At 42.8% G+C, this 24270-nt stretch overlaps 1 protein-coding gene across 2 annotated transcripts in view; it reads right to left on the bottom strand.

The window, feature by feature from the left end:
- Positions 1-24270, bottom strand: part of laptm4a (lysosomal protein transmembrane 4 alpha) — a 40956-nt gene that overhangs the window by 5010 nt on the left and 11676 nt on the right. The window contains exons 3-7 of one of the 2 annotated variants that reach the window (XM_070885103.1): positions 21873-21949; positions 21634-21756; positions 19496-19591; positions 17895-17993; positions 12862-13845 (exon numbers count right to left, since the gene is read on the bottom strand). In XM_070885103.1, the coding sequence (XP_070741204.1) occupies positions 13771-13845; positions 17895-17993; positions 19496-19591; positions 21634-21756; positions 21873-21949 (470 nt within the window). In that variant the 3' untranslated portion in view covers positions 12862-13770. Of the gene's footprint in view, positions 1-12861; positions 13846-17894; positions 17994-19495; positions 19592-21633; positions 21757-21872; positions 21950-24270 lie in introns of those variants that run through there. The other variant, XM_070885102.1, reaches the window with a different exon arrangement.

Below are 24270 nucleotides of genomic sequence, written 5' to 3'. Positions count from 1 at the left end.
TTGATTTCAATCTCGCATGACACATTTGTGCTATCATGGTATGCACTTTGTTGTATCGCCTGCTCTCTACCTGTTCATGTAGATCAGCGTGAACTAACTAGAGCCTTGTCTTAAGTGCTCTTTTCATGAGCAGTTCAGCAGGTGGGATCCCAGTGAGCGAGTGGGGTCTCGTGCGGTAGCTAAGCAGGACTCGGGATAGGCGAGTCTGCAGTGAGCCTTCGGTTACCCTCTTCAAGCCTTGCTTGATGGTCTGCACTGCTCTCTCTGCCTGACCATTGGATGCTGGTTTAAACGGGGCAGATGTGATATGTTTGATCCCATTACGGGTCATGAATTCTTTGAAGTCAGCACTGGTAAAACATGGACTGTTGTCGCTCACCAGGATATCGGGTAAGCCGTGAGTGGCAAACATGGCCCGCAGGCTTTCAGTAGTGGCAGCGGACGTGCTAGCCGACATTATCTCACATTCAATCCACTTGGAATACGCGTCTACAACCACAAAGAACATTTTACCCAAGAACGGGCCTGCATAATCGACGTGTACCCTAGACCACGGTTTGGAGGGCCAAGACCATAAACTTAGCGGCGCCTCCCTGGGTAAATTGCTTAACTGCGAGCATGTATTACATCTGTGAACGCAGGACTCTAAGTCCGCATCGATACCGGGCCACCACACGTGGGATCTGGCTATCGCTTTCATCATCACGATGCCTGGGTGGGTACTATGGAGGTCATTGATGAAGGTGTCTCTGCCCTTCTTGGGGACCACTACTCGATTGCCCCACTGCTTGTATGGACATTTCATCTTTGTGCCGCTGGAACGGCTTTATCTCTTCCTGCATTTCCACTGGGACACTGGACCAGCTCCCGTGAAGCACACAGCTTTTGACTCGAGATAATAAGGGGTCCTGGCTTGTCCAGGTTTTGATCTGCCGGGCAGTGATGGGTGATTGCTCACACTCAAATGCTTCCATAACCATGGCTAGATCTGCAGGCTGCGCCATTTCCACCCTCGTGGTGGGCATTGGCAGCCTACTGAGAGCATCGGCACAGTTTTCTGTGCCTGGCCTGTGGCGGATGGCATAGTTGTATGGGGACAACGTGAGCGCCCATCTCTGGATGTGGGCCGATGCGTTGGTATTTATCCCCTTGCTCTCGGAAAACGGATATAAGTGGCTTATGGTCAGTTTCCAATTTTCGCCCAAACAGGTATTGATGCATTTTCTTTACCTCATAGACACATGCTAATGCTTCTTTCTCAATCATGCTATAGGCTCTCTCAGCCTTAGACAGACTCCTGGATGCATAAGCAACCGGTTGCAGTTTCCCAAAATCATTAGCTTGTTGCAATACACCTTCGAAGCCATATGACGACACATCACATGCTAGTACCAAATGCTTAAATGGATCATACGACACAAGCAATTTGTTTGAGCATAACAATTTTCTCGCTTTTACAAAGGCATTTTCTTGGCTTTTGCCCCAAACCCATTCATCCCCTTTTCATAGTAAAACATGTAGTGGTTCTAACAGTGTGCTAAGACCCGGTAAGAAGTTACCAAAGTAGTTCAGAAGTCCCAGAAACGACCGCAGCTCCGTCACGTTCTGTGGCCTCGGTGTGTTCTCGATTGCCTCCATCTCCGCGTTGGTGGGCCTGATGCCATCCACCGCAATCCTCCTTCCCAAGAACTCCACTTCAGGCGCCAGGAAAACGCATTTTGAGCGTTTTAACGTGAGCCCCACATGGTTGAGTCGACTAAGAACCTCCTCCAGGTTTTGCAGGTGCTTGACTGTGTTCCGACCTGTGACCAAGATTCATCCTGGAAGACCACGGTGTGCGGGACCGACTTCAGTAAGCTTTCCATGTTTCTCTGGAATATTGGCGCCGCTGATCGGATTCCAAACGGGCATCTGTTATAAACAAAAAGACCTTTGTGCGTGTTGATGCAGGTGAGGGCCTTCGATGATTCCTCCAGTTCCTGCGTCATGTAGGCTGAAGTCAGATCCAGCTTCGTGAACGTCTTTCCTCCTGCCAGCGTTGCAAAGAGGTAGTTGGCCTTTGGTAGTGGATATTGGTCCTGCAGGGAGAAACGATTGATAGTTACTTTGTAATCGCCACAGATTCTGATGGTGCCATTGCCCTTGAGGACTGGAACGATAGGACTGGCCCACTTGTTGAACTCGATCGGTGAAATGATGCCCTCTTTTTGCAGCCGGTCTAGCTCGATCTTTACCCTTTCTCTGATCATGTAAGGTACTGCTCTCGCCTTGTGATGGATGGGTCACGCCCCCGGAATTAGGTGGATCTGCACTTTTGCTCCTTGGAATTTCACGATGCCTGGTTCGAACAACAAAGGAAATTTGTATAAGACCTGGGCACATGAGGTGCCGTCAGCGGGCGATAGCGCTCGGACGTCGTCCCAGTTCCAGTGTATCTTTCCCAGCCAGCTCCTGCCGAGCAGCGTGGGACCATCGCCTGGTACCACCCAGAGTGGTAACTTGTGCACCACTCCATCGTATGAGACCTTTACGGTAGCACTGCCAATTACAGGAATCAGTTCTTTTGTGTAAGTTCTTAGTTTCATGTGAACTGGAGTTCAGACTGGCCTTGAGGCCTTGTTGCACCACAACCTTTCGAAAGTCGTTTTGCCCATGATGGACTGGCCCGCGCCCATGTCCAGCTCCATTGACACTGGGAGTCCATTTAGTTCAACATTCAGCATTATCGGGAGACAATTCGTGGTGAATGTGTGCACTCCATGTACCTCTGCCTCCTTGGTCTGAGGCTCTGGTTCGTCGTGATCCTCCGTGGATCTGTCCTCCTCTGCAACGTGGTAGTTTGCAGGTTTAACAGGATTTGCAGCTCGCCTGCACATACGTTGGAGGTGTCCCATTGTTCCACAACCCTTGAAAACATACCCTGTGAATTGGCATGAATGGAAACGATAATCACCCCCGCGGCGCCAACAAGGTGTTAATGGCCTTGCATTCATCACCCTTGATGGTGGACTCTGAGACATCTGCAGACATGTAACTGCAGGTATGTGTGACCTGCCCTGTACATTACGATTCGAAAACAACATCACTTTGTTCACAGTACTTGTAGCAGCACTTGTGCGCTGAAAGATTTGCTTCATATTGTCACTGGTGGCAATGAATGCCTGGACTATCGCTATGGCCTTACTCAAGGTTGGGGTCTCTACAGTCAAAAGTTTGCGAAGTATGGTTTCGTGGCCAATGCCAAGTACGAAAAAGTCTCTGAGTATGTGCTCCAAATGTCCTTCAAATTCGCAATGTCCTGCAAGGCGTCTTAGCTCAGCGACATAACTCGCCACTTCCTGGCCTTCAGACCTTTTGTAAGTGTAGAACCGGTACCTCGCCATCAGAACGCTTTCCTTCGGGTTCAAATGCTCTCGGACCAGTGTGCACAAATCGTCGTACGATTTCTCCGTGGGTTTCGCTGGAGTGAGCAGATTCTTCATGAGGCTATACGTTGGTGCCCCACAGACGGTGAGAAGAATCACCCTTCGTTTGGCAGCGCTCTATTCCCCATCTAGCTGGTTGGCTACGAAGTCTTGGTCAAGTCGCTCCACAAAAGTTTCCCAATCATCTCCCTCCGAGAATTTCTCCAGGATGCCCACTGTTCTCTGCATCTTTGGGTTCGCCATCTGTATCTCGCCGCCAGTTATTACATATGGTGAAAGAGTCAGACTGAACACTGTGAGCTCAAAGTAAAGTGTGACCTTAGTCTTTTATTGCAGGTCTCCAGAGTGCCTCTCCAACCTATGAGGCCTCCTTAAATACCTGTGCTCCCAAGGGATTATGGGGATGAGCCCTTTGGTGGCTGTATAGAGTAAATACAAGTCCACATATACAACAGTAATAATCTTTGAATTACTACATGAGCACGAGCAAATTTGCATAGGGTAAATAAGATCAGAGAGATGAACACGTGGCTCAAAGACTGGTATGGAAGAAATGGGTTTTGATTCATGGGGCACTGTCACCAGTACTGGAGTAACAGGGAGCTGTTCCATTGGGATGGGCTTCACTTGAACCATGCTGGGACTAGTGTCCTGGCGAATCGAATAACTAGGGCTGTAGAGAGGGCTTTAAACTAAATAGTGGGGGCGGTGGGGGCAGTGGTGTGGGGAAGGTTCGGGTGAGCGGAAATTTAAAAAGTCAAAGAGCAAGGAGAAGGCAATAGACCAGGGTAGCGGTAGAGGAAGTGGTAACCAGAGTGTGACAGGAAGGGACAAAATGTATAAAAATAAGAGTGTTTCAGAAAATGGGGTCAAAGCAGGGAAAAATGGTAAAAAGGCAAAATTAAAAGCTCTTTATCTGAATGCACGCAGCATTCATAACAAGACAGATGAGTTGAAAGCACAAATAGATATAAATGGGTATGATCTGATAGCCATTGCAGAGACGTGGTTGCAAGGTGACCAAGACTGGGAACTGAATACACAGGGGTATTTGACATTTCAGAGAGATAGACAGAAAGGTAAAGGAGGTGGGGTAGCTCTGTTAATAAAGAATGATATCAGTGCAGTAGTGAGAAATGTGGCGGTGTGCGGCAAATGTTTGTGGTGGAGTAGCGGCGAGAGATCATGACGGAGGAGCGGTGAGAGGTTGTGGCAGAGGTGGGGCAAATGTTTGTGGCGGAGGAGCAGCGAGTGATCGTGGCGTAGGTGCGGCAAATGAGGGTACGGGGCCCAGACGAGCCAAAGGCCCAAGGCCAGCACGGACCAGTCCACACTGCGATATGTGTGCGCACTAGGTCCGTGCAGCAGAGCAGGTCTCCAGTCATCCTGGTTAATGCTTGCCACTGGATAAATGCCTAGTTCTGTCAAGCCCATGTGGTGGCTGATTATGCAACGGTCACCACACGTTAAAAAATGTACACACTGGCATCTTCCACTCCTTCAATTGGAGTTCAGGACTGGAATATCAGGCCCTCCATTGAAAGATCTGTGAACCCATGTGGAAGCAAGTCACTGTTGTTCGAGGGACCACCTATGATGATGAATGATGAGTGAGAAATTATATTGGCTCAGAATCAAGATGTAGAATCTGTGTGGGTGGAGATAAGAAATAATAAGGAAAAGATGTCACTAGTGGGCGTAGTCTATAGGCCCTCTACAGCAGCTACACTGTTGGACGGAGTATAAATCAAGAAATAATGGAGGCTTGTAAGAAAGGTACGGCAATAATCATGGGTGATTCTAATCTTTATATTGATTGGACAAATCAAATTGGCCAAGGTAGTCTTGAGGAAGAGGTCACAGAGTATATCCGGGATGGTATATTTGAACAGTACATTGCAGAACTAACCAGGGAGCAGGCTATCCTGGATCTGGCACTGTGTAATGAGACAGGATTAATAAATGATCTTGTAATAAAGGATCCTCTAGGAAAGAGTGATCATAGCATGGTTGAATTCCAAATTCAGTTGGAGTGTGAGAAATTTGGATCTCAAACCAGTGTCCTGATCTTAAATAAAGGTGATTACAAGGTATGAAGGCAGAGTTGGCTAAAGTGGACTGGGAACATAGATTAAAGTGTAAGGCGGTTGTTATGCAGTGGCAGACATTTAAGGAGATATTTCATATCTCTCAACAAAAATATATTCCAGTGAGAAGGAAAGACTTTAAGAGAAGGGATAACCATCCATGACAAATATAGGATGGTATCAAATTGAAAACAATGGCATACAAAGTGGCCAAGATTAGAGGAAGGCCAGAGGATTGGGAATTTTTAAAAAACCAGCAAAGGATGACTAAAAGAATTATAGAGGAAAGGTAGAGCTTGAGAGTAAACTAGCAAGAAATATAAAAATGGATAGTAAGAGCTTCTACAGGTATATAAAAAGAGTAGCTAAAGTAAACATTGGTTCTGTTGTGTATGTATGTCGACCTTACCCAAATGTAAGACTTGCCACTAGGGGGCACACCTGTGGGAGACCCTAGGGTCACCTATGCATCCTGGGGCAAGCAGGTATAAAAGGTGATTCACCATGCTGCTTCTTCACTCTGGAGTCTGAATAAAGAGACCAAGGTCACAACAGTTTGAGCTTGCGATGTAGTCCTGTGAATTTATTCTGAACATAACAAATTGGCGATGAGTAATGGATCAAAAACTTTCACGCAGTAATGGCTGCCTTTGGTATTCTTGAGAGATATGTTGAAGGTGATGATTGGGAAGCCTTTGTGGAGCGCTGTATTGTATAGGGTTAATCACATAGGGTTAATTATGATATTTAGTCATTCACAGTGTGTCTCTGCTTCATGCCTCGTGGATGTTGTTGCTAGAGAGAGAGAGGGAAAGCAACCTTGAGACGCACACCAGCTTGTTATGAGACGGTCCGCGACTCGCGGTCTCATGCTTTGTGGACAAGCACCTGGGGCCTTACAGATTAGGAGTTGGCCATAAGCCACATGCACCCATGTTTTGTTCAATAGTATGTTTATTTGATAGTATAAAGGTACAGCACTGTCCCATAGCTCTTTGAACTTCACCTTGGACTGTGATTCGCGAGCGGTGCCGGGACCCCCAATGTTCCAGACCAGCCGTCGCTGTGGAGTTCCCGACGGACGGAAGGCCGTGAGCGTTGTTGCATCTTATCATACTTCTCTTTTCTTCGTCAACTGTATTATTGTTTCTTTTCTCTCAGTAAATGGTGTTTTATTCTTTACTTCATTTGTCTTGTCTCTTATTTAACATTCATCCAGATCCCGAACCTGAGTCTATTATTATTGATCCAAAACAAGTGCCTCAACCAGCACTTTGTGGCCAACGAATTGGACAAGGCTGAGACGGCGACCAAGCACAGGGCAATTCTCCTCACCGTATGTGGGTCATCGGTATATGGCCTCCTTAAAAATTTGCTGGCACCAGTTAAAGTAACAGCCAAATCTTATGCAGAGCTGTGTACGCTGGCTAAAGAACATTTCAAGCCAAAGGAGAGCATCCTGGTAGCTAGGTAAGGCTTTTATACACATCGTCACTCCGAGGGCCAGAACGTGGCGAGTTTTGTCGCCGACCTAAGATGCCTTGCGGGGCAGTGCGACTTTGCAGGATCCTTGGGGGAAATATTGCGGGACTTTTTCGTGCTTGGAATTGGCCACAAGGTCATCCTTCGCTAACTGCTGTCTGCAAAATCCCCAGATCTGAGCAAGGCCATCATGGTAGCCCAAGCCAATATATCCACGAAACAGATATCTTCACAGAATCGGAGCTCACCAGCAAGCACCGTGCACAAAATAATGTTTGCAGTAGGCAGAACGGCACAGGGCAGGGCCCACCCGATTGTAGAGGCCAGACCTAGGCTTAGAGTGACTCAGAGTCCACTGTGGGACATGAATGTATATCTATTAGCATCATGTTGGTGCTGCGGGAGCAGCCATAGAGCTCATCAATGCAGATTCAAGCCCTATGTATGCAAGGGCTGTAGAACAATGGGGCACCTCCAGCGAATGTGCAAACGATCTCTGACTCACCATGTGGCAGTCAGGAGAAGATGGCCGATCCAGCGAGGATCACGATGAACGAGCAGGAGAGGCAACTGAACCTGAGGATGAAGAGGAAGTATATGGGATACACACTTTCACCATCAAAAGCCCTCTGATAATGTTAAAAGTTGAACTTAATGGCACTCCAGTCTCCATGGAACTAGACACGGGGGCGAGTGAATCAGTTATGAGCCAGAAGGTTTTCGAGAGGCTGTGGAGCGACGAAGCATAGCGACCTGAGCTGATCCTGATTCAGGCAAAGCTGCGCACCTACACCAAGGAGTTATTGGTAGTGCGGACATAAGAGTATTCCATGAGAGAGCAATGCACGATTTACCACTGTGGATTGTTTCAGGTGATGGGCCAACGCTGCTTGGCAGGAGGTGGATGAAGATCCGATGGAACTGGGAAGACCTCTGTGTACCTTCTCCGGCGAACGAGGCCTCCCTTTCTCAAATGCCGAGCAAAGCCCCACTTCCAGCTAAACCAGGCATCATAGTGCAGATCCCCAAGGCACAGGCCGCTCATCACAACCATGAGGAGGTAAAGCTCAACCGAGCAGCGGTACAGGCATAATATCCACCACCCGAAGCTGACGACCCTTTCGCGACGATGGAAGAGGTTCCAGGTCGACCGTGCGGAGTGGCCGAAATGATCCGAATGCGTCTTTCCGACACCAGAGGCAAAATACCTGAGGAGGAAGATCACAGCAAGCGGCATCACAGACACGGACGAGAGGACGCCCAGACCACGGAAGGTCACCGCAACGGAACGGAGGAATGTGTCGCCCAGCAAGGAAAACGACTGGGTTTTGGACAAAGGTAAAGGGTGGCTGCGGTGAAGGCCAGGAACCCACTACACTCAAATAAATTATGTGCACTATGTAGCCCTTGCGAGCGGTCCTTCGCGGCCAATGATGTACCATTGTATGGGGTTGGGTGTACCTTACAACAAACCAAAGTAGCGGGCAAACACCAACCGGTCATATATATATCTGACAAAGTACTTGTAGCAAGTGAGATGTTACTGCACGGGGTCGGGCGTGTTGTGCAGCAATCAAAAGTAGTGGGCGAGCCCCAAACGATTGAACATGTATCAAATAAGTTAAACAAAGCAGCAGCCTGTGTTCACGGGACTAAAGAGACGTACCAAAGAGTGTCCCAATGTGTGCTCGAGTCAGACAAGCTGCTCATCTCACAAGCTTGGGAGAGCAGAGGCACCATTATCGATGCGTTGTTTCGAGAATGTCCAACACTGTCTATGCACTGTAACATGATCCGCCACGGGCCAGGCACAGAGAGCGGCACCTACGCCCTCAGTTGGCCTTGTTGCCCACCCCTGGGATGGAAAAGGCACAGCCTGCAGACCCACTAGCGGTTGTGGAAGTGCTAGAAAGCAAGAGGTCAATCATAACGGCCCCCCAGCTTAGGACCTGGACCAGCCTTGATCCCATGTTATCACCGCCTGCCAACGGTGAACTGCTTGACGGAATGTGGCAACCTATCAGCCGCATAGACGATAGACCCTTTCCCAGCGTTGCAAAGCAAGGCAGGGCGGCTACACACAATCGATGGTCCGGGGGCCCCATACTACGGCCCAAGGTCCACTAGACCTCCCGCCACTAGACCTCCTTGCCAGACCTCAATGTCAGCGCCCAAATCACTAAACCTAGCACAATGCGTGTCACGGTAGACTCCCTACAGACCCGGCTATCCTGGGTGCTACGCAATCACTCAGAACCGAGCCTTCCACATGCCAACAGCAGAAAATGCACCATAATTGCACGGCCCTTCCACGCGACATCAGTTTAAGTGATGTAGACCATGTTCAGGGCCCCAGGTGGGCCGCTAGCACCGCATTAGCCAAGGGGGGGAATGAAGCATATGTGATGAAAACGGAACATTTAATTGTGAAATTATGTACCGGGCTAATGAGTAAAGCAGTTGGACAAGACCAAACTGCGGACGACAGATAACCAGGAACCACTGTGAAAGGACCTGGCCCCCAGCGACACACTAACACGATCAACTTCGCCATCAACCACGAGGATGAACTCACCATGTCAGGATTTCAACCCAGGCGATCGACCCGGGGGCGCAGGGCGCCAGACCGCCTCAACTTGCAAGTAACTTGTACAATAAGACTTTTGGAGGGAGTGATGTTATGTATCTAGACCTTACCCAAATGGAAGACTTGTCGCTAGGGGGCACACCTGTGGGAGACCCTAGGGTCACCTGTGCACCCTGGGGCAAGCAGGTATAAAAGGTGATTCACTATGCTGCTTCCTCATTCTGGAGTGTGAATGAAGAAACCAAGGTCACAACAGTTTGAGCTTGCAATATTGTCCTGTGAATTTATTCTGAACATAACAGGTTCTTTAAAGAATGAGATTGCAGAATGATAATGGGGAACAGGGAAATGGCGAAGACTTTGAACAAATATTTTGGATCGATCTTCATGGTAGAAGACACTAAAAACATTCCAATAATGGATAAACAAGGGACTATAGGGAGGGGGGAACTTAAAACAATCACTACAAAAAAAGTACTCGGTAGAATAATGGGACTAAAGGTGGACATATCCCCTGGACCTGATGGCTTGCATCCTAGGGTCTTAAAAGAAGTGGCTGCAGAGATAGTGGATGCATCGGTTGTAATCTACCAAAATCCCCAGGATTCTGGAGAAATCCTAGCGGATTGGAAAACTGCAAATGTAACACCCCTATTTTAAAAAGGAAGCAGACAGAAAGCAGGAAACTATAGATCAGTTAACCTAACATGTGTCGTTGAGAAAATGCTGGAGTCCATTATCAAGGAAGCAGTAGCAGGATATTTGCAAAAGCATAATACAGTCAAGCAGTCAGCCTGGTTTTATGAAAGGGAAATCATGTTTGACAAATTTGCTGGAGTTCTTTGAGGATATAACAAGCAGGGTGGATAAGGGGGAACCAGTGGTGTATTTGGATTTCCAGAAGGCATTCGATAAGGTACCACATAAAAGGTTACTACACAAGATAAAAACTGACAGGTTGGGGGTAATATATTAGCATGGATAGCTGATTGGCCAACAGAAAACGAGTCGGGATAAATGGGTAACTTTCCGGTTGGCAAACAGTAACTAGTGGGGTGCCACAGGGATCGGTGCTGGGGCCTCAACTATTTACAATCTATATGAATGACTTGGATGAAGGGGCCGAGTGTAATGTAGCCAAGTTTGCTGATGATACAAAGATGGGTGGGAAAGCAAGTTGCGAGGACACAAAAAATCTGCAAAGGGATATAGACAGGCTAAGCAAGTGGGCAAACATTTGGCAGAGAGTATAATGTGGGAAAGTGAGAGATTATCCACTGACAGGAAAAATAAAAAAGCAAATTATTTAAATGGAGAGAAATTACAAAATGCTGCATTAGAGGGACCTAGGGGTCCTTGTGCATGACTTACAAAAAGTTAGTATGCAGGTACAGCAAGCAATCAGGAAGGCAAATGGAACGTTGGCCTGTATTGCAAAAAGAGGATCGAGTATAAAAGCAGGGAAGTCCTGCTACAACTGTACAGGGTATTGGTGAGGCCACATCTGGAGTACAGCGTTCAGTTTTGCTCTCCTTATTTAAGGATATATTTGCATTGGAGGCAGTTCAGAGAAGGTTCACTAGGTTGATTCCTGAGATGAAGGGGTTGACTTATGAAGAAAGGCTGAGCAGGTTTGGCCTATATTCATTGGAGTTTAGAAGAATGAGGTGATCTTATTGAAATGTATAAGATTCTGAGTGGGCTCGACAATGAGAGGATGTTTCCCCTCATGGGGAAATGTAGAACTAGGGGGTATAGTTTAAGAATAAGGGGTTGCCCATTCTCTGAGGGTCGTAAATCTGTGGAATTCTCTGCCCCAGAGAGCTGTGGAGGCTGGCTCATTGAATATATTTAAGATGGAGATAGACAGTTTTTTGAGCGATAAGGGAATAAAGGATTATGGGGAGCAAACAGGGAAGTGGAGCTGAGCCCAAGATCAGATCAGCCATGATCTTATTAAATAGCAGAGCAGGCTCAAGGGGCCAACTGGCCTACTCCTGCTATTTCTTATGTTCTTATGAAACTACCCAGATCTCATTTCACACAAGTCAGCTGGCAGATACTTCCAGTTCTCAAAGCCAGCACAAAGGAGATTTTCATCCCATCAGGCAGTGCTGGAGGAACGAGAAAATATACAGAACTTTCAACCTGAATGGTGATGCAACATGAAAAATCAATGGATTTGCAGAACCTGAGCTTTTTCTAGTTTATTAAAACAGCTATGATTGCTGCCAAGTGGCAAGAGAAAGAACTGAGAATGTGGCGAGAACATAATTACGTATTCTCCCTCCTCCATAAATTTGAGCTCATCCAAAACTCTGCTGCTCATATTTGAACTCACACCAAGTCCCATTCACTCATCACCCCTGTGCTCGGTGATCTACACTGACTTCCAATCCACCAACACCTCAATTTTAAAATGTTCATACTTTTGTTCAAATTCCTCTATGTCCTCGTTCTTCCCCATCTCTAACTTTCTCCAGGCCTATAACCCTCCTAGATCTCTGGGCTCCTCCAACACTGTCCTCTTGTACATTCCCTACTTCCTTTGTCCCACCACTGACTGCTGTGCCTTCAGCTATCTAGGCCCCAAGCTCTGGAACTCCCTTCCCAAACCTCTCTCTCTCCTCCTTTAAGGCAGAGCTTAAAACCTTCCTCTTTGACCAATGTTTTGTTACCTGTCCGAATGAGCATCAGTTTTTGTCTTATTACACTCCTATGAAGGACCTTGGGACATTCTACTACGTTGAATATGCAATATAAATGCAAGTTGTTGTACACCTAAATGCAGATGAACAACTGAGAAGCATGGTACAATTTTTTGTTTAAAAAAGGATTTCCCTTTGATAAGGATGGTAAATGATTCTACCATTGATACAATCTATAGATAAACTTCAGTCAGTTTTGTAAATAAATAGCTACTTGCAGACCCAATGCCTTTGCCTTTCTACTGGAGATGGATCAGCTTAAGACTAGTACTTTTTATATCTTTTTGTAATAACTAACCACAGACAAGTTTAATTCCACCTCAATCTGCACATGGGTAAAACATAGAAAATAGGTGCAGGAGTAGGCCATTTGGCCCTTCGAGCCTGCACCGCCATTCAATGAGTTCATGGCTGAACACGCAACTTCAGTACCCCATTCCTGCTTTCTCGCCATACCCCTTGATCCCCCTAGTAGTAAGGACTACAGTTGTACAGTTGTATATGGAAAGGCAATGCCAACAGTTCTTTTAATCAAGCAGGTTATCTATCAGTTTAAAGAGTAATTAACTGCATTATAAATTGAAACATTTATTAATGAAATTTTTAGATAAAAATGACAAATAAAGCAATCATACAATCCATAAAATGAAACTGTTTACACTTGTATCAATTATACAATGCAGAAAACAGGAACATTTTGTTTAAGCATTACAATTTCCTCTCCCTCACCTAAAAAGAGACTAAACTGAAAGGAATCTTAATACAAATTAACAGAAGGAAGTGCACAAATACATTTGATCCATACATCCAACAGTACATTTCCATATCGCCAATGGACACATAATTCACCAGTCTGAATTGAAGGTTCAAACAGTTTGAAGTCTACAGCCTGCAGAAAAAATAAGTGCAAAGTTGGATGGACCAGTGGAAAACTAGTGTTGTACATGATTTCTGCCTCAGGAGGTTGCACTAAGATTTAATGATAGCTCATTTGAAACCTCTAGTGGTAGAAACTAAGTATTGTATATTTCAACTTCAAGTTCTACACTGTATTCCAACAAGTGCTTTAACTGCTCATCTACTTCAAATGGTCAAATTTCAAATTAGTGACCAGTTTTGTCCAGAATTTATTCCCAGAGTCATTCTACTCTCCATGTGATGTTATGAGGAAGATATAAAAATACAAATGCACCCAGATAATTTTGAATGAAAAGCAATTCAAATAAAAAAATCTCAGTCTGGCGCAAAAGGATCAAAAATATTCACCCAGTTAAGTAACAAGAAATAGATTAAAAAACATGTCCATATTCAAGGATTTTAGTTTCAATCATGTGTTTACATACAAAATATAATTTTCTAGATATTCAAAAGTTTACACAAATACAGAATACCTCTTACAAAGTTTCAAAGTTTAAATGCAAGGTAACCAGGCTTGAATTTGTTGAGAAAAATGCTCATTTTGTTACTGATTTACATTGTGTTCAAGCAGGCATGTAAGGAGGTGGGGGCTCCTTCTCCGGCATCTTCACAGCCATTTCATAAGTTGGCAGCACATACTAAAAAAAATGTCAAAGCACAATTAAATACTGGAGCTATACCATCTCAAGGAATATAGATCTAAAAATATAAATGCAATTTAGTCATATCAATGAAAGCCAGTACAAGTAGATAGATACATGTTCAAAGGTCTTACTCTAGTTAATTAGCCAGATAGCAGATTTCAGATACAAGCTGTGGTGTACCAAGAAAAAGCACGAGAGTCCACCTCCACAAGTGCCAAAGTATTGCAATATGTATCCACAATATCCTTTTAATTGTTTTTGAAAACAGTATAATAAAAAAAGCTACTAGTTGTTATGCCACTCATAGAAAACATAGCATTTAACAACACTCAGGACAAAAAACAGAAAATGTAACCCGTATAAATGTCATAAAGAACTTCACTTGTCCATGTGTGGTACTCCTGTAGTTGCCTGTCAATATTTCTATTCAGCAGAGCTTTTCCTAGAGTAAACATTTCATTCTTAAGACTTATCAGTTGGTTGGAAAATAGCCTTTTAGACAATGAATTTTGACCATTCATGTTTGACTTGGGAACAAAGAAGAAAGCCAGTACTGTTTAAACCAGACAGATTTAGCAGTTAATTCAAACTATCAAAATAAATGCTCACTACAGCACTGCACTGGAATTCTTCCCAAAAATTGGGGACAATAAAGCTTTCCATTAAATTCAGCTAAATTTTTAATTTTGAACATGCCATAATAAATTTGGAATCACCAGGAACACTTCAATGATAAATTAGCTGCCACACTAGCTATTGAACCTGGTCTAGAATGATCACAGAAGCCAATGCAACTAGTCAAAGATACAATTCGACTTTTATTTTAAAAAGACCAGATGGATGAAGACAAGGGCAAGCTACAAAAATTACAATTAATTAATGGCAAGCAATTTTACAAGATGCCTCTATTTTGGGGCAAGACTACTGTCGTGTTATATTTTCAGTGTTATGGTTGAAAACAAATCACAGGCCAAAAAACATGTTTTAGTGAGGCACTCATTAAAATTTTATTGATAGAACCTATTGTAGAGTCAATGAATCATCTGAAAGTCAAGTGGTGCACAATCATTACAGCCACATAGAAGTGATACATCTTCACTATTGAGCAGATTACATTAATAACTCAGTCGACAAAGATTAGCCATTATGTCAGCTAGCTACTTCCACTTTAATTCTAACACCTTTGTTAAACATTCTATTCCATGGCTTGATAATCACATTTGATCTGTGTTGGGTTAAACAAGTGAAGACGACAAAAAACTCAAAAGGGAATCTTCTAGACATCATGCTATACTCGCTCAGAATCATTGCTCTACAAAGTCTATATCCACCCAAATGAAGACATTTCGCAATCCTGTTTGGAGGCAGCAGACAAACTCATCCTTTGTACCTGGAGTCTGTACTGAAGGCTAGTGGATTTGACTACTTCCAAGTCAGAGCACATCCTCTTTATAAAAATAAAGTGTTGCTGTGAGGAATTAAGACCTGTTCCAAGATCATGACCACAGCATTATCTCAAGAGCAGCACTCCAACATTCAGTATCTACCCAAATAATCTGCAGAGAATACCTGGAGAGCTTCAGATAGTTGTTGCCCATGAGCTTTAATGATTTTGCCGAGTGCTCTGCCCCTTATATACTGAAACGGAATTATTTGCTGAACTCTTGTTTGAACATGGTGCTTCATACTATGGTGCTTCAATTAGTAATCCAATTATTAGATGAATTAAATTTGATTAAAAATCTACTCGTTATAATTGTCTCCATTTACACACACCCAACTAAAATGTTAGTTTATGTAACAGCTTGCCATAATGAAACTTCCCAAGGCATATTATTGGGTGGGAAAGAAAAACAAAAAAAGGAGATCCAAGCCAGAAGGCTGGTTACTATTATCGCATGTGTCCAGAAGAAGACAATGAAGTAGAGTCTTGTGAAGATGAGGAGAGAAGTAGAAAACATGAAGGGTTTAGGAAGTAAATTCTGGAGTGCAGGGATATCCTGGCTGAAAGACAATCAATCAATGTATAGGAGGAGAGGGTAGAACACTCAGTAGACCAGAGCTAGAAGAGATGTAGAGGTAGGGAGAACTTGGAAGATTTGAAAACTAGGACGAAGACTTTAAAGTCCACGCAATGGGGGAGGTAATGTAGGGTGGGGGGCAGGTTTCATGGTGTAGAGTTCTGTACGTGTTCGAGCTTATGCGAGGTGACGTTTCATAGATCGGCATGCAGAACATTGAAGAATTTAGGCCTGGAGAACATGAAAGGGTGGATGAAGGTTCTGTAGAGATGTAGATATGCCATGTGAAAAGGATGGATTGGATGTGGGTTTTGAAGTGGAGCTCAGGATCAGACAGGACATTGGAAGATGCACACCATTAGTTCTAGCATATGCAAGTTGCCAAGAAGGATGGACTCAACACCCAGTGTATAGTTTTTTGTGGATGTTGATCAGGAACTGAATAGGATGGCATGTTTTACTACTGTTAAGCTGGAGAAAATAGAATTAATGACTTGATGTCAGAGACAAACAGTACTTCAACAGTCAAGGGTTCTCATCCACATAAACTAACCTACCCAAATACATTTCTAAAAATGCTCATTATAGCATAATTTTTCATTCCATTTTATTAAAATACTTTTTAAATACCCTCCCAAAAAATTATCCTCCACTATGGACCAGTTATCTCACCCTGCATTCACAACTCTGTTGTATTGATGCATTTTAATCAATGCCAAAGCTTTATACAGTTCCAGCACTTAAGTCATTGTCACTGGCTCAAAATCTTAGAACTCCCTACCCAGCAGCATTGTGGGAGCACCTTCACCACACAGACTGCAGTGATTCAAGACGGCCCACCATCACCTTCTCAATGGCAATTAGGAATTGGTAGTAGATGCCACCCTGCCTGAAATGCCACATCCCAGGGATGAAAAATAAATCAGTGGATGAGTGTTTTTGTACTTCATCGTATAACTTAAAGCAAGCGCTCTACTTGGAACTCCTTCACGGCAAACGAGCCAAAGGTGGGCAGAGGAAACGTTACAGGGACACCCTGAAAGCCTCTGATAAAGTGCAACATCCCCACTGACACTTGGGTGTCCCTAGCCAAAGACCGCCCTAAGTGGAGGAAGTGCATCCAGGAGGGCGCTGAGTACCTCGAGTCTCATCGCCGAGAGTATGCAGAAATCAAGCACAGGCAGCGGAAAGAGCGTGCAGCAAACCTGTCCCACCCACCCTTTCCATCAACGACTATCTGTCCCACCTGTGACAGGGACTGTGGTCCTTGTATTGGACTGTTCAGCCACCTAAGGACTCATTTTTAAGAGTGGAAGCAAGTCTTCCTCGATTCAGAGGGACTGCCTATGATGATGATGAGAATAAGCATGCCTAAGTATTTGCCCTTTTCATTTATTCTCTAATCCCAAAGGCAGTGTCTCAAGCGAAGGTACAGTTTGAGGTAGTAGCATCCCATCATGTCATGCTTCATTTCAAAACCTAACCTCAAATCCATTGCGAGAACTATTAAAGACGAGCCCAATAAACGCCTAACGCAGAATCTACAGGTATGCACTTCAAAGCAAAAGTACTTGAATAGTGATCAGAAGTGGAAACTGATTTTTCCCCAACCCAGACATTGAAGCCAACTGCCTCATCTGCATTGCACCTCAGCTGGGATGTTCAAAATCAGTACAACCCAGGGATTGAATTTGAGGTTTTTAAGCTGTGTGGCTCAGTGTAACACAGCAAATATATCTATAGTGTCACTGCAATTATCTTCAATGTCCCTAGGGAAAGGGAAGAGAGAAAAAAAAACCCTGGCAACAGGCACCAGTTTATTCTATAATCCAACAGCCTGCCCAGGCTTATGAATAATTGCCTAATGGGTGATGTACGAGGTTGCCTGCCTCCTTGGCCCCTGACTAAAACCATACATTACCAAGAAGCCATTCACCACAATGGGAGAAGAGGAGAGTGAGTAAAATTGGAGAAAAAAAAGGGGAAAATAAAGTGAAGATGTTACACCCACAATTTGCATACCTGTATAGGTGTTTCAAATGCTGGATACACAGCTATCTCAGGTGCGTTCCTATTGTTGATGTACTTGTAGCAATTCCAAACACAGTTGATGAAGTAAGCCTGTAAAACAGAACAAAACTGTATGTACTTGCTCATTAGCTGCAGTTTTATTGAATGCAGCAAAATCTAGATATATTTACAAAGGCATTTCTAAATCTATAATAACCTAAACACTAAATAAGACATAATACAGCGAAATGGATTTTTGTTTGCTTTTATAAAGTAGCATATCTGGTTTCAATAACGTTAGTGAATTGTGGTTGGCCAGGCAATAAATGGTCAAAGCTATAGTAATTAGAACATTGGTTACAATAAGACATTAACTTAAGGACTTTGGATGGCAAATGGAGTGAACGGCAGGGGGTGGGGGAAGAGAAAAGAGGAGGATGTCAAAATCAGTCATGCTTTACTGTACTATTGGATCATGGAACTGCTCACAGCCAGTCAGAGAAGGCACCATTTATGATGTTGATTAATAAGTTACCACAGCAACTATCCCCTCCCATCCAAGCAGGGGCAGAAATAGGCACCTTCCCCACAGCAGGAGTTTTTCTCCTCCTCCTGCAGGCTCATCACCCTCCCAATCAACAAGAAGGTATCTCAATTTTCCTCCAACTCTTGTCCTGGGTCACAACACTGATGAAATAAAAGTCAGGAGTATGTTGAGAAATGGACTTTTACATGTCAGATATCACATTAGGGATTATTGAATTTTGGGCCCATAAAAAGATTCTCACGTCCCTTTAGCTAAAGATACTGGTATGGGTGGGGGAAGAAAAGGAGAAAGATCAGAGAGAAAATTAGAATGTTGTACCGAGAGTCTACCAGAGTGAGATTTTTTTTTGGAGTGAGAAAAAGTTGTTGGATCCAAGTTTATGGTAATTCTACAATTTCCTTTGTTCGTGTTTTTTTTAAACAATGTGATTTTCTTTTAAATCTTAAATATATATATTAGTGAGATGGGTGAGGAATAATGACATAGCCAAACATGATCACGGGGGAAATTGGAGAGACAAGTTATGCAATATGAAAGAAGAGTAAAATATTTCTAACTGGCTGAGAAAAAAAAGCCCAGAGTTAAACACAATTAATGAGGAAGAAAACTGACCAGCAGCTCAGCCACAATGTAGAAAGACTCATGTTTAAGTGTTAGAGATTTGAGCCAAAAACAGGACCTCTTTGAAAATGTTTATTTTGAAAGATATGATGCCATATTTAATTGGTGGGATATTGTATCATGAGTTGCACTTTTTTTTGAATATTACAGAGTACGACAGTACATTTATAGAATGAGTCCCATAACTAATAATTAAGGCTGGAACAGTCAATAAAATGGCTGCGTTAGTTAATTACATGGGCCATTTTTTATTTGAAGTACGCATTTAATAGAAGTGTTTTTTCTGTAGGTATCTTTCGAGATTTAGGTTTGTGCTTGAAGTTTTTAATTTGTCCTCTAATCAACTATGGATATTTTTAAAAGTTTTGAACACATATCTTTTACTCAAAAAATAAGGCATACATGTTTAAGTTTAAAAAAACATTATGCTCTGCTACTGCCTTACCTTAACAGTAATAATAATGGTGAAGGAAAGCAGAACTATCAGCAAAAGGCAGCTGGAGTCCAAAGCAAGGAGGTCATCCTTGTAAGGGAAGTCAGGCTGCAAAAGAAAACAAAATTTGTGCTGTGCATTTGAAGTATTAACCACAGCATCTTATATTTAACACACACTAAAAACACAGTATTACAGCATCACTCTGAACAATGGATTAAAAACTCATTTAAAAAGTATTTCCAAAGCACGTATCCAGCTGTTCCATTTGTCAATGTTGAATCTAAATAATTTGATTCAATCATTGAAATAATTTGTATTTGTATTCTGTCACCATCCAAGTGAATTATTTTTGAAGTGTACTTGCTATTATGTAAGCAAACAGGGCAATCAATGCCCATAGCAAGATCCCACGACAACAAATGGGATGAATGACCAATTAATCTGTTTTGGGGTTGCCGGTTGTTGGCTAGCACACCAAGGAGAACTCTGCTCGACTTCAAATGGTATCGTGGGACTATTTAAGAACATAAAAATAGGAGTAGGAGTAGGCCCCTCGAGCCTGCTCCCCTATTCAATAAGATCATGGCTGATCTGATCATGACTCAGCTCCACTTCCCTGCCTGCTCCTCATAACCCTTTACCCACTTATCGCTCAAAAATCTGGCTATCTCTGCCTTAAATATATTCAATGACCCAACCTCCACAACTCTCTGGGGCAGAGAATTCCATAGATTTACAACCCTCAGACGAAATTTCTTCTCATCTCAGTTATAAATGAGCGGCCCCTTTTTCTATGTCCCCTAGTTCTAGTTTCCCCTATGAGTGGAAATATCCTCTCTGCATCCACCTTGTCGAGCCCTGATTTACTTCAACCTGAACTGGTTTGATATTTTATCCAAAAGACAGCACCTCCAACAATGGAGCACTTCCTCTGAATACAATGACGAGTCAAGCTATGTTACGTGCGCATGGAGTAAGGCCTGAAATGTCAACTTTCCAATTCAGACGATTGTGTTAGAACAGACACTATTATATGATTGAGGTTCTAATTGGGAATTTAGCTCTGGGTTGCAGATTCATCCACTGGAAATAGGGCTCAAGAGGCTGTCCAAATACAATTTATAGTATTCATCAGGTGATTTAATGCCAGGTACTGTTGAAATTGTGTATTAAAAACTGTAAAACAAATGATTTTACTAAAAACAGACGAGAGAGTCAGGCCTCTTAAATGGAAACATTTATTATGGACTGGTGGCTTTATTTCTACAGCATCTGAAGAAGCTATAGGAATATCTACACAAGCTTCATATGGTCAGTTTATATTTGAAGCTGTAGGCTTGAATATGGCACAATTTAGGAGATGGATAAATATACCAAGAAAACAAGACCCAGGTATCTTTCACTAAAGATTCCTACTCTTTCTAGGAAGGAATTAAAGTCTGATGCAGAAGACCAGTGTATTCATATCTAATCTCGACTGGAATCTTTCATGATAAATCTGTATATTCCTACAGTACAAGAATAAATTCAAAACCGCAAAACAGTAGTTAATAGGATTCAATACACTCGTATTTGACAATTTCTTAGTTTTCTTTAATAGATCATAAAAAGTTACCTTTCCAAAATAAGATTCACTAGACTTATTAAAAGAATATTTTATAACTCAACAATCGTTGAAGTATCTCTAACAGATAAAACCAAGCGTTACTCAAGCTACAAAGCAACAAATATAAAGTGATCATAGGAGACATTGCAACTTGATACCAGTTATCCAATAAAAGCTAGCTTTTAAGCTATAAGCACTGATTCAGAACTCAAAGCATACAAGCAGCTTAGTCATTAAATAAATCAAGCTCCATCGCTGCAAAGGAAAATAAAATCATGAATTAAAAAATTATTTTCATATATTAATAGTTGGAGGCAGTTATCCATTTGCAATTAAATTTGCACTTTAAAAAGCTAAACTTAGGCTATACTACACATTTGACACTGTAAACTCAAAACTCAAATTAAAAGGAGGTAAACACAAGACTATTGAAAACAGATCTCAGTGGCTGGGATTACTAGCACTAAGGCCTACCCCCAAGTTCTGATACTTCACAATTGTTACAAAAATGCACTTTTAACTGGAGATTACTAAAACTTACCAGCTGGTCAAGATAGTCCTTGATCCTGGGCACATAGGTGAGAGAACTGATAGCAACAAGGCAGGAAAGGGCAAAATTAAACAACAGGTAGCAGAAGAATGGAATCAGCCATCCTCCACGGTGCTGGGCAAGAGGGAAAAATGAAAAAAATAGTTAGAAGAAGTTATGCATCTAGCAATTATAACCCAAGAACTACAAGTACATGTTTTGGACAATTTGTTCAGTTTGAAAATACTCACAGTGACAGCTCCATACACCAACATGGCACTGATAGTAAACATCAAAAGTGATATGGTAAACCCAACACAAGCATTCTCTAAACAGAAGGAAAAGGAAAAAGATAATGAAACAAATTCATAAAGTGATACTAATTACAGGGAGTTTATTCAACAGGTTAAATATATCTGGGCTGCAGGAAATATTTTGACAAACTATTCGAACTTCACTCATTTATGATTTGAGGTTTCATTGGATTGCGAGAAGCCCTAATGGAATTTCAAAATGGAAGGGGAAAAGTTAACTAATAAATACCACAGATACAGCTGTTAAGTGGCTTTAACAATTATTAGGGTTAGTTTGTAGATCTTTCCAGGGACACAATCAAAAGCACTCCATAACTAGATAAGAGTAAATTTCCTCCTCAGAGATACTATTACTGTACATTTCTCTCTCTGAAATTTCAATACGAACAACATCCAAGGGTGCGTTAAGAATTCATTCCCAACATTTGAAAGTTGCTTCTCTCGGACTACGCATTCTATGGTAATGATCTGCACCGCCTCTTTCACTTTCCTCTTTAAAACAAGTTAGATCTTCAACAAGGGAAGGAATAAGCAGAGAAGAATGCAAAGTGTAAATGAGCACTTTTACATCCAAAGCATACAAAAGTTATTTCAAAGCTTTTCAATACTGACTGCACTAAGTAATCCTAAATAACACCCATTACCAGTGTCAATACTTCAATATCCCCAAAATGCTCAGATGTGTACGTTCCAAGTTGAACAGTGCCCCAGACTGTGGAAGTATGTCTCCATCTAGTTTAGATTTGGTCCCAACCCAAGTTACATAAGAAAGTAGAGTATGCACTCCATCAAGCCATTTTAAAGATAATTCATTGTGTGGCCAAGATCAATATAATTTGCCAAAATTCTCATGTAAATTTATCCTGTAACAAGTGTGCCATATTATCAATAAGCAGTTACAGGAATAAAACAACTCTTTCTGCTGCTGTGGAATTTACTTCTCTGCCAAAATTCTTTTTGGATTATGCCTTTGAAGCACTTTGAGGTGTTTTTAACATATTAAACAGACTATATAAATGCACATTGTTGAAGGATCAATTTAGCACTGCTGCTGTGCGCATAAAAAACAGGTTCTTTGGCACACAGGAACATGCCATGTGAGGCACTGGAATTTTTGCTGGAGAGTCAGGTTTAAATGGAAAGATATTGATTCCAGAATAAAATCTGTGGCAGGTACTTTAACTATAGTGCATATAAGGTAGATGTCTCACAACTATCTGTAAAGCCATTTTAATAAAGCCATTTTAATTTAGTATATTTCACCTGGGCAATCCAGGTATTCTGTGTTGTGACATCACATAAATGGCTTGACATACCAAGGCCACAGTGCCAACCCCACTCCCTTGAATGACTATCAAGGTGATTATATTACATTAAATAATTGTACAGCCCTTTCCTCTGGACAGCAAGAAAACAACTGGGCAACTGTTTATTTTATCTTGATGTCTGACAAACAGGTAAAATAAAAATGGGTTTAAAATGATGCAGTCTTGGGACCCATTACTGATGGAACAGGTGTCAACCGTGGCTCGCTGTGGAGTTAGACGGTTGTGGTTTCAAATCCCACTCCAGAGATTGGAGCACAAAATCCAGACTGACATTCCAGTAAAGAACTGAGGGAGTGTGTCACTGTTGAAGGAGCCGTCTTTCAGATGAGATGTTAGCCGCGGTCTAACCTCTCAGGGGGACGCAAAAGATCCCATAGTACTATTTTGCATTTGTGAACCAATCAGGGGCGTTCTCCCCAGTGTTCTGGCCAATATTTATCCCTCAACCAACATCACTGAAAACAGATTACCTGGTCATTATCACATTGCTTTTGGGGACCTTGTTGTGCACAAATTGGCTGCCATATTTCCTACATTACAACAGTGACTACACTTCAAAAGTACGAGTAGAGTGAACAAGGGAGAACCAGTGGATGTGATGTATTTGGACTTTCAAAAGGCTTTTGACAAGGTCCCACACAAGAGATTGGTGTGCAAAATTAAAGCACATGGTATTGGGGGTAATGTACTGACGTGGATAGAGAACTAGTTGGCAGACAGGAAGCAGAGAGTCGGGATAAATGGGTCCTTTTCAGAATGGCAGGCAGTGGCTAGTGGGGTGCCGCAGGGCTCAGTGCTGGGGCCCCAGCTATTTACAATATACATTAATGATTTGGATGAAGGAACTGAGTGTAATATCTCCAAGTTTGCAGATGACACTAAACTGGGTGGTGATGTGAGCTGTAAGGAGGACGCCAAGAGGCTGCAGGGTGACTTGGACAGGTTTGGTGAGTGAGCAAACACATGGCAGATGCAGTACAATGTGGATAAATGTGAGGTTATCACTT

Source organism: Pristiophorus japonicus, chromosome 7 (assembly GCF_044704955.1).
Source record: "Pristiophorus japonicus isolate sPriJap1 chromosome 7, sPriJap1.hap1, whole genome shotgun sequence".
NCBI lineage: Eukaryota > Metazoa > Chordata > Chondrichthyes > Pristiophoridae > Pristiophorus > Pristiophorus japonicus.
This window is presented reverse-complemented; position numbering and strand designations above follow the sequence as displayed.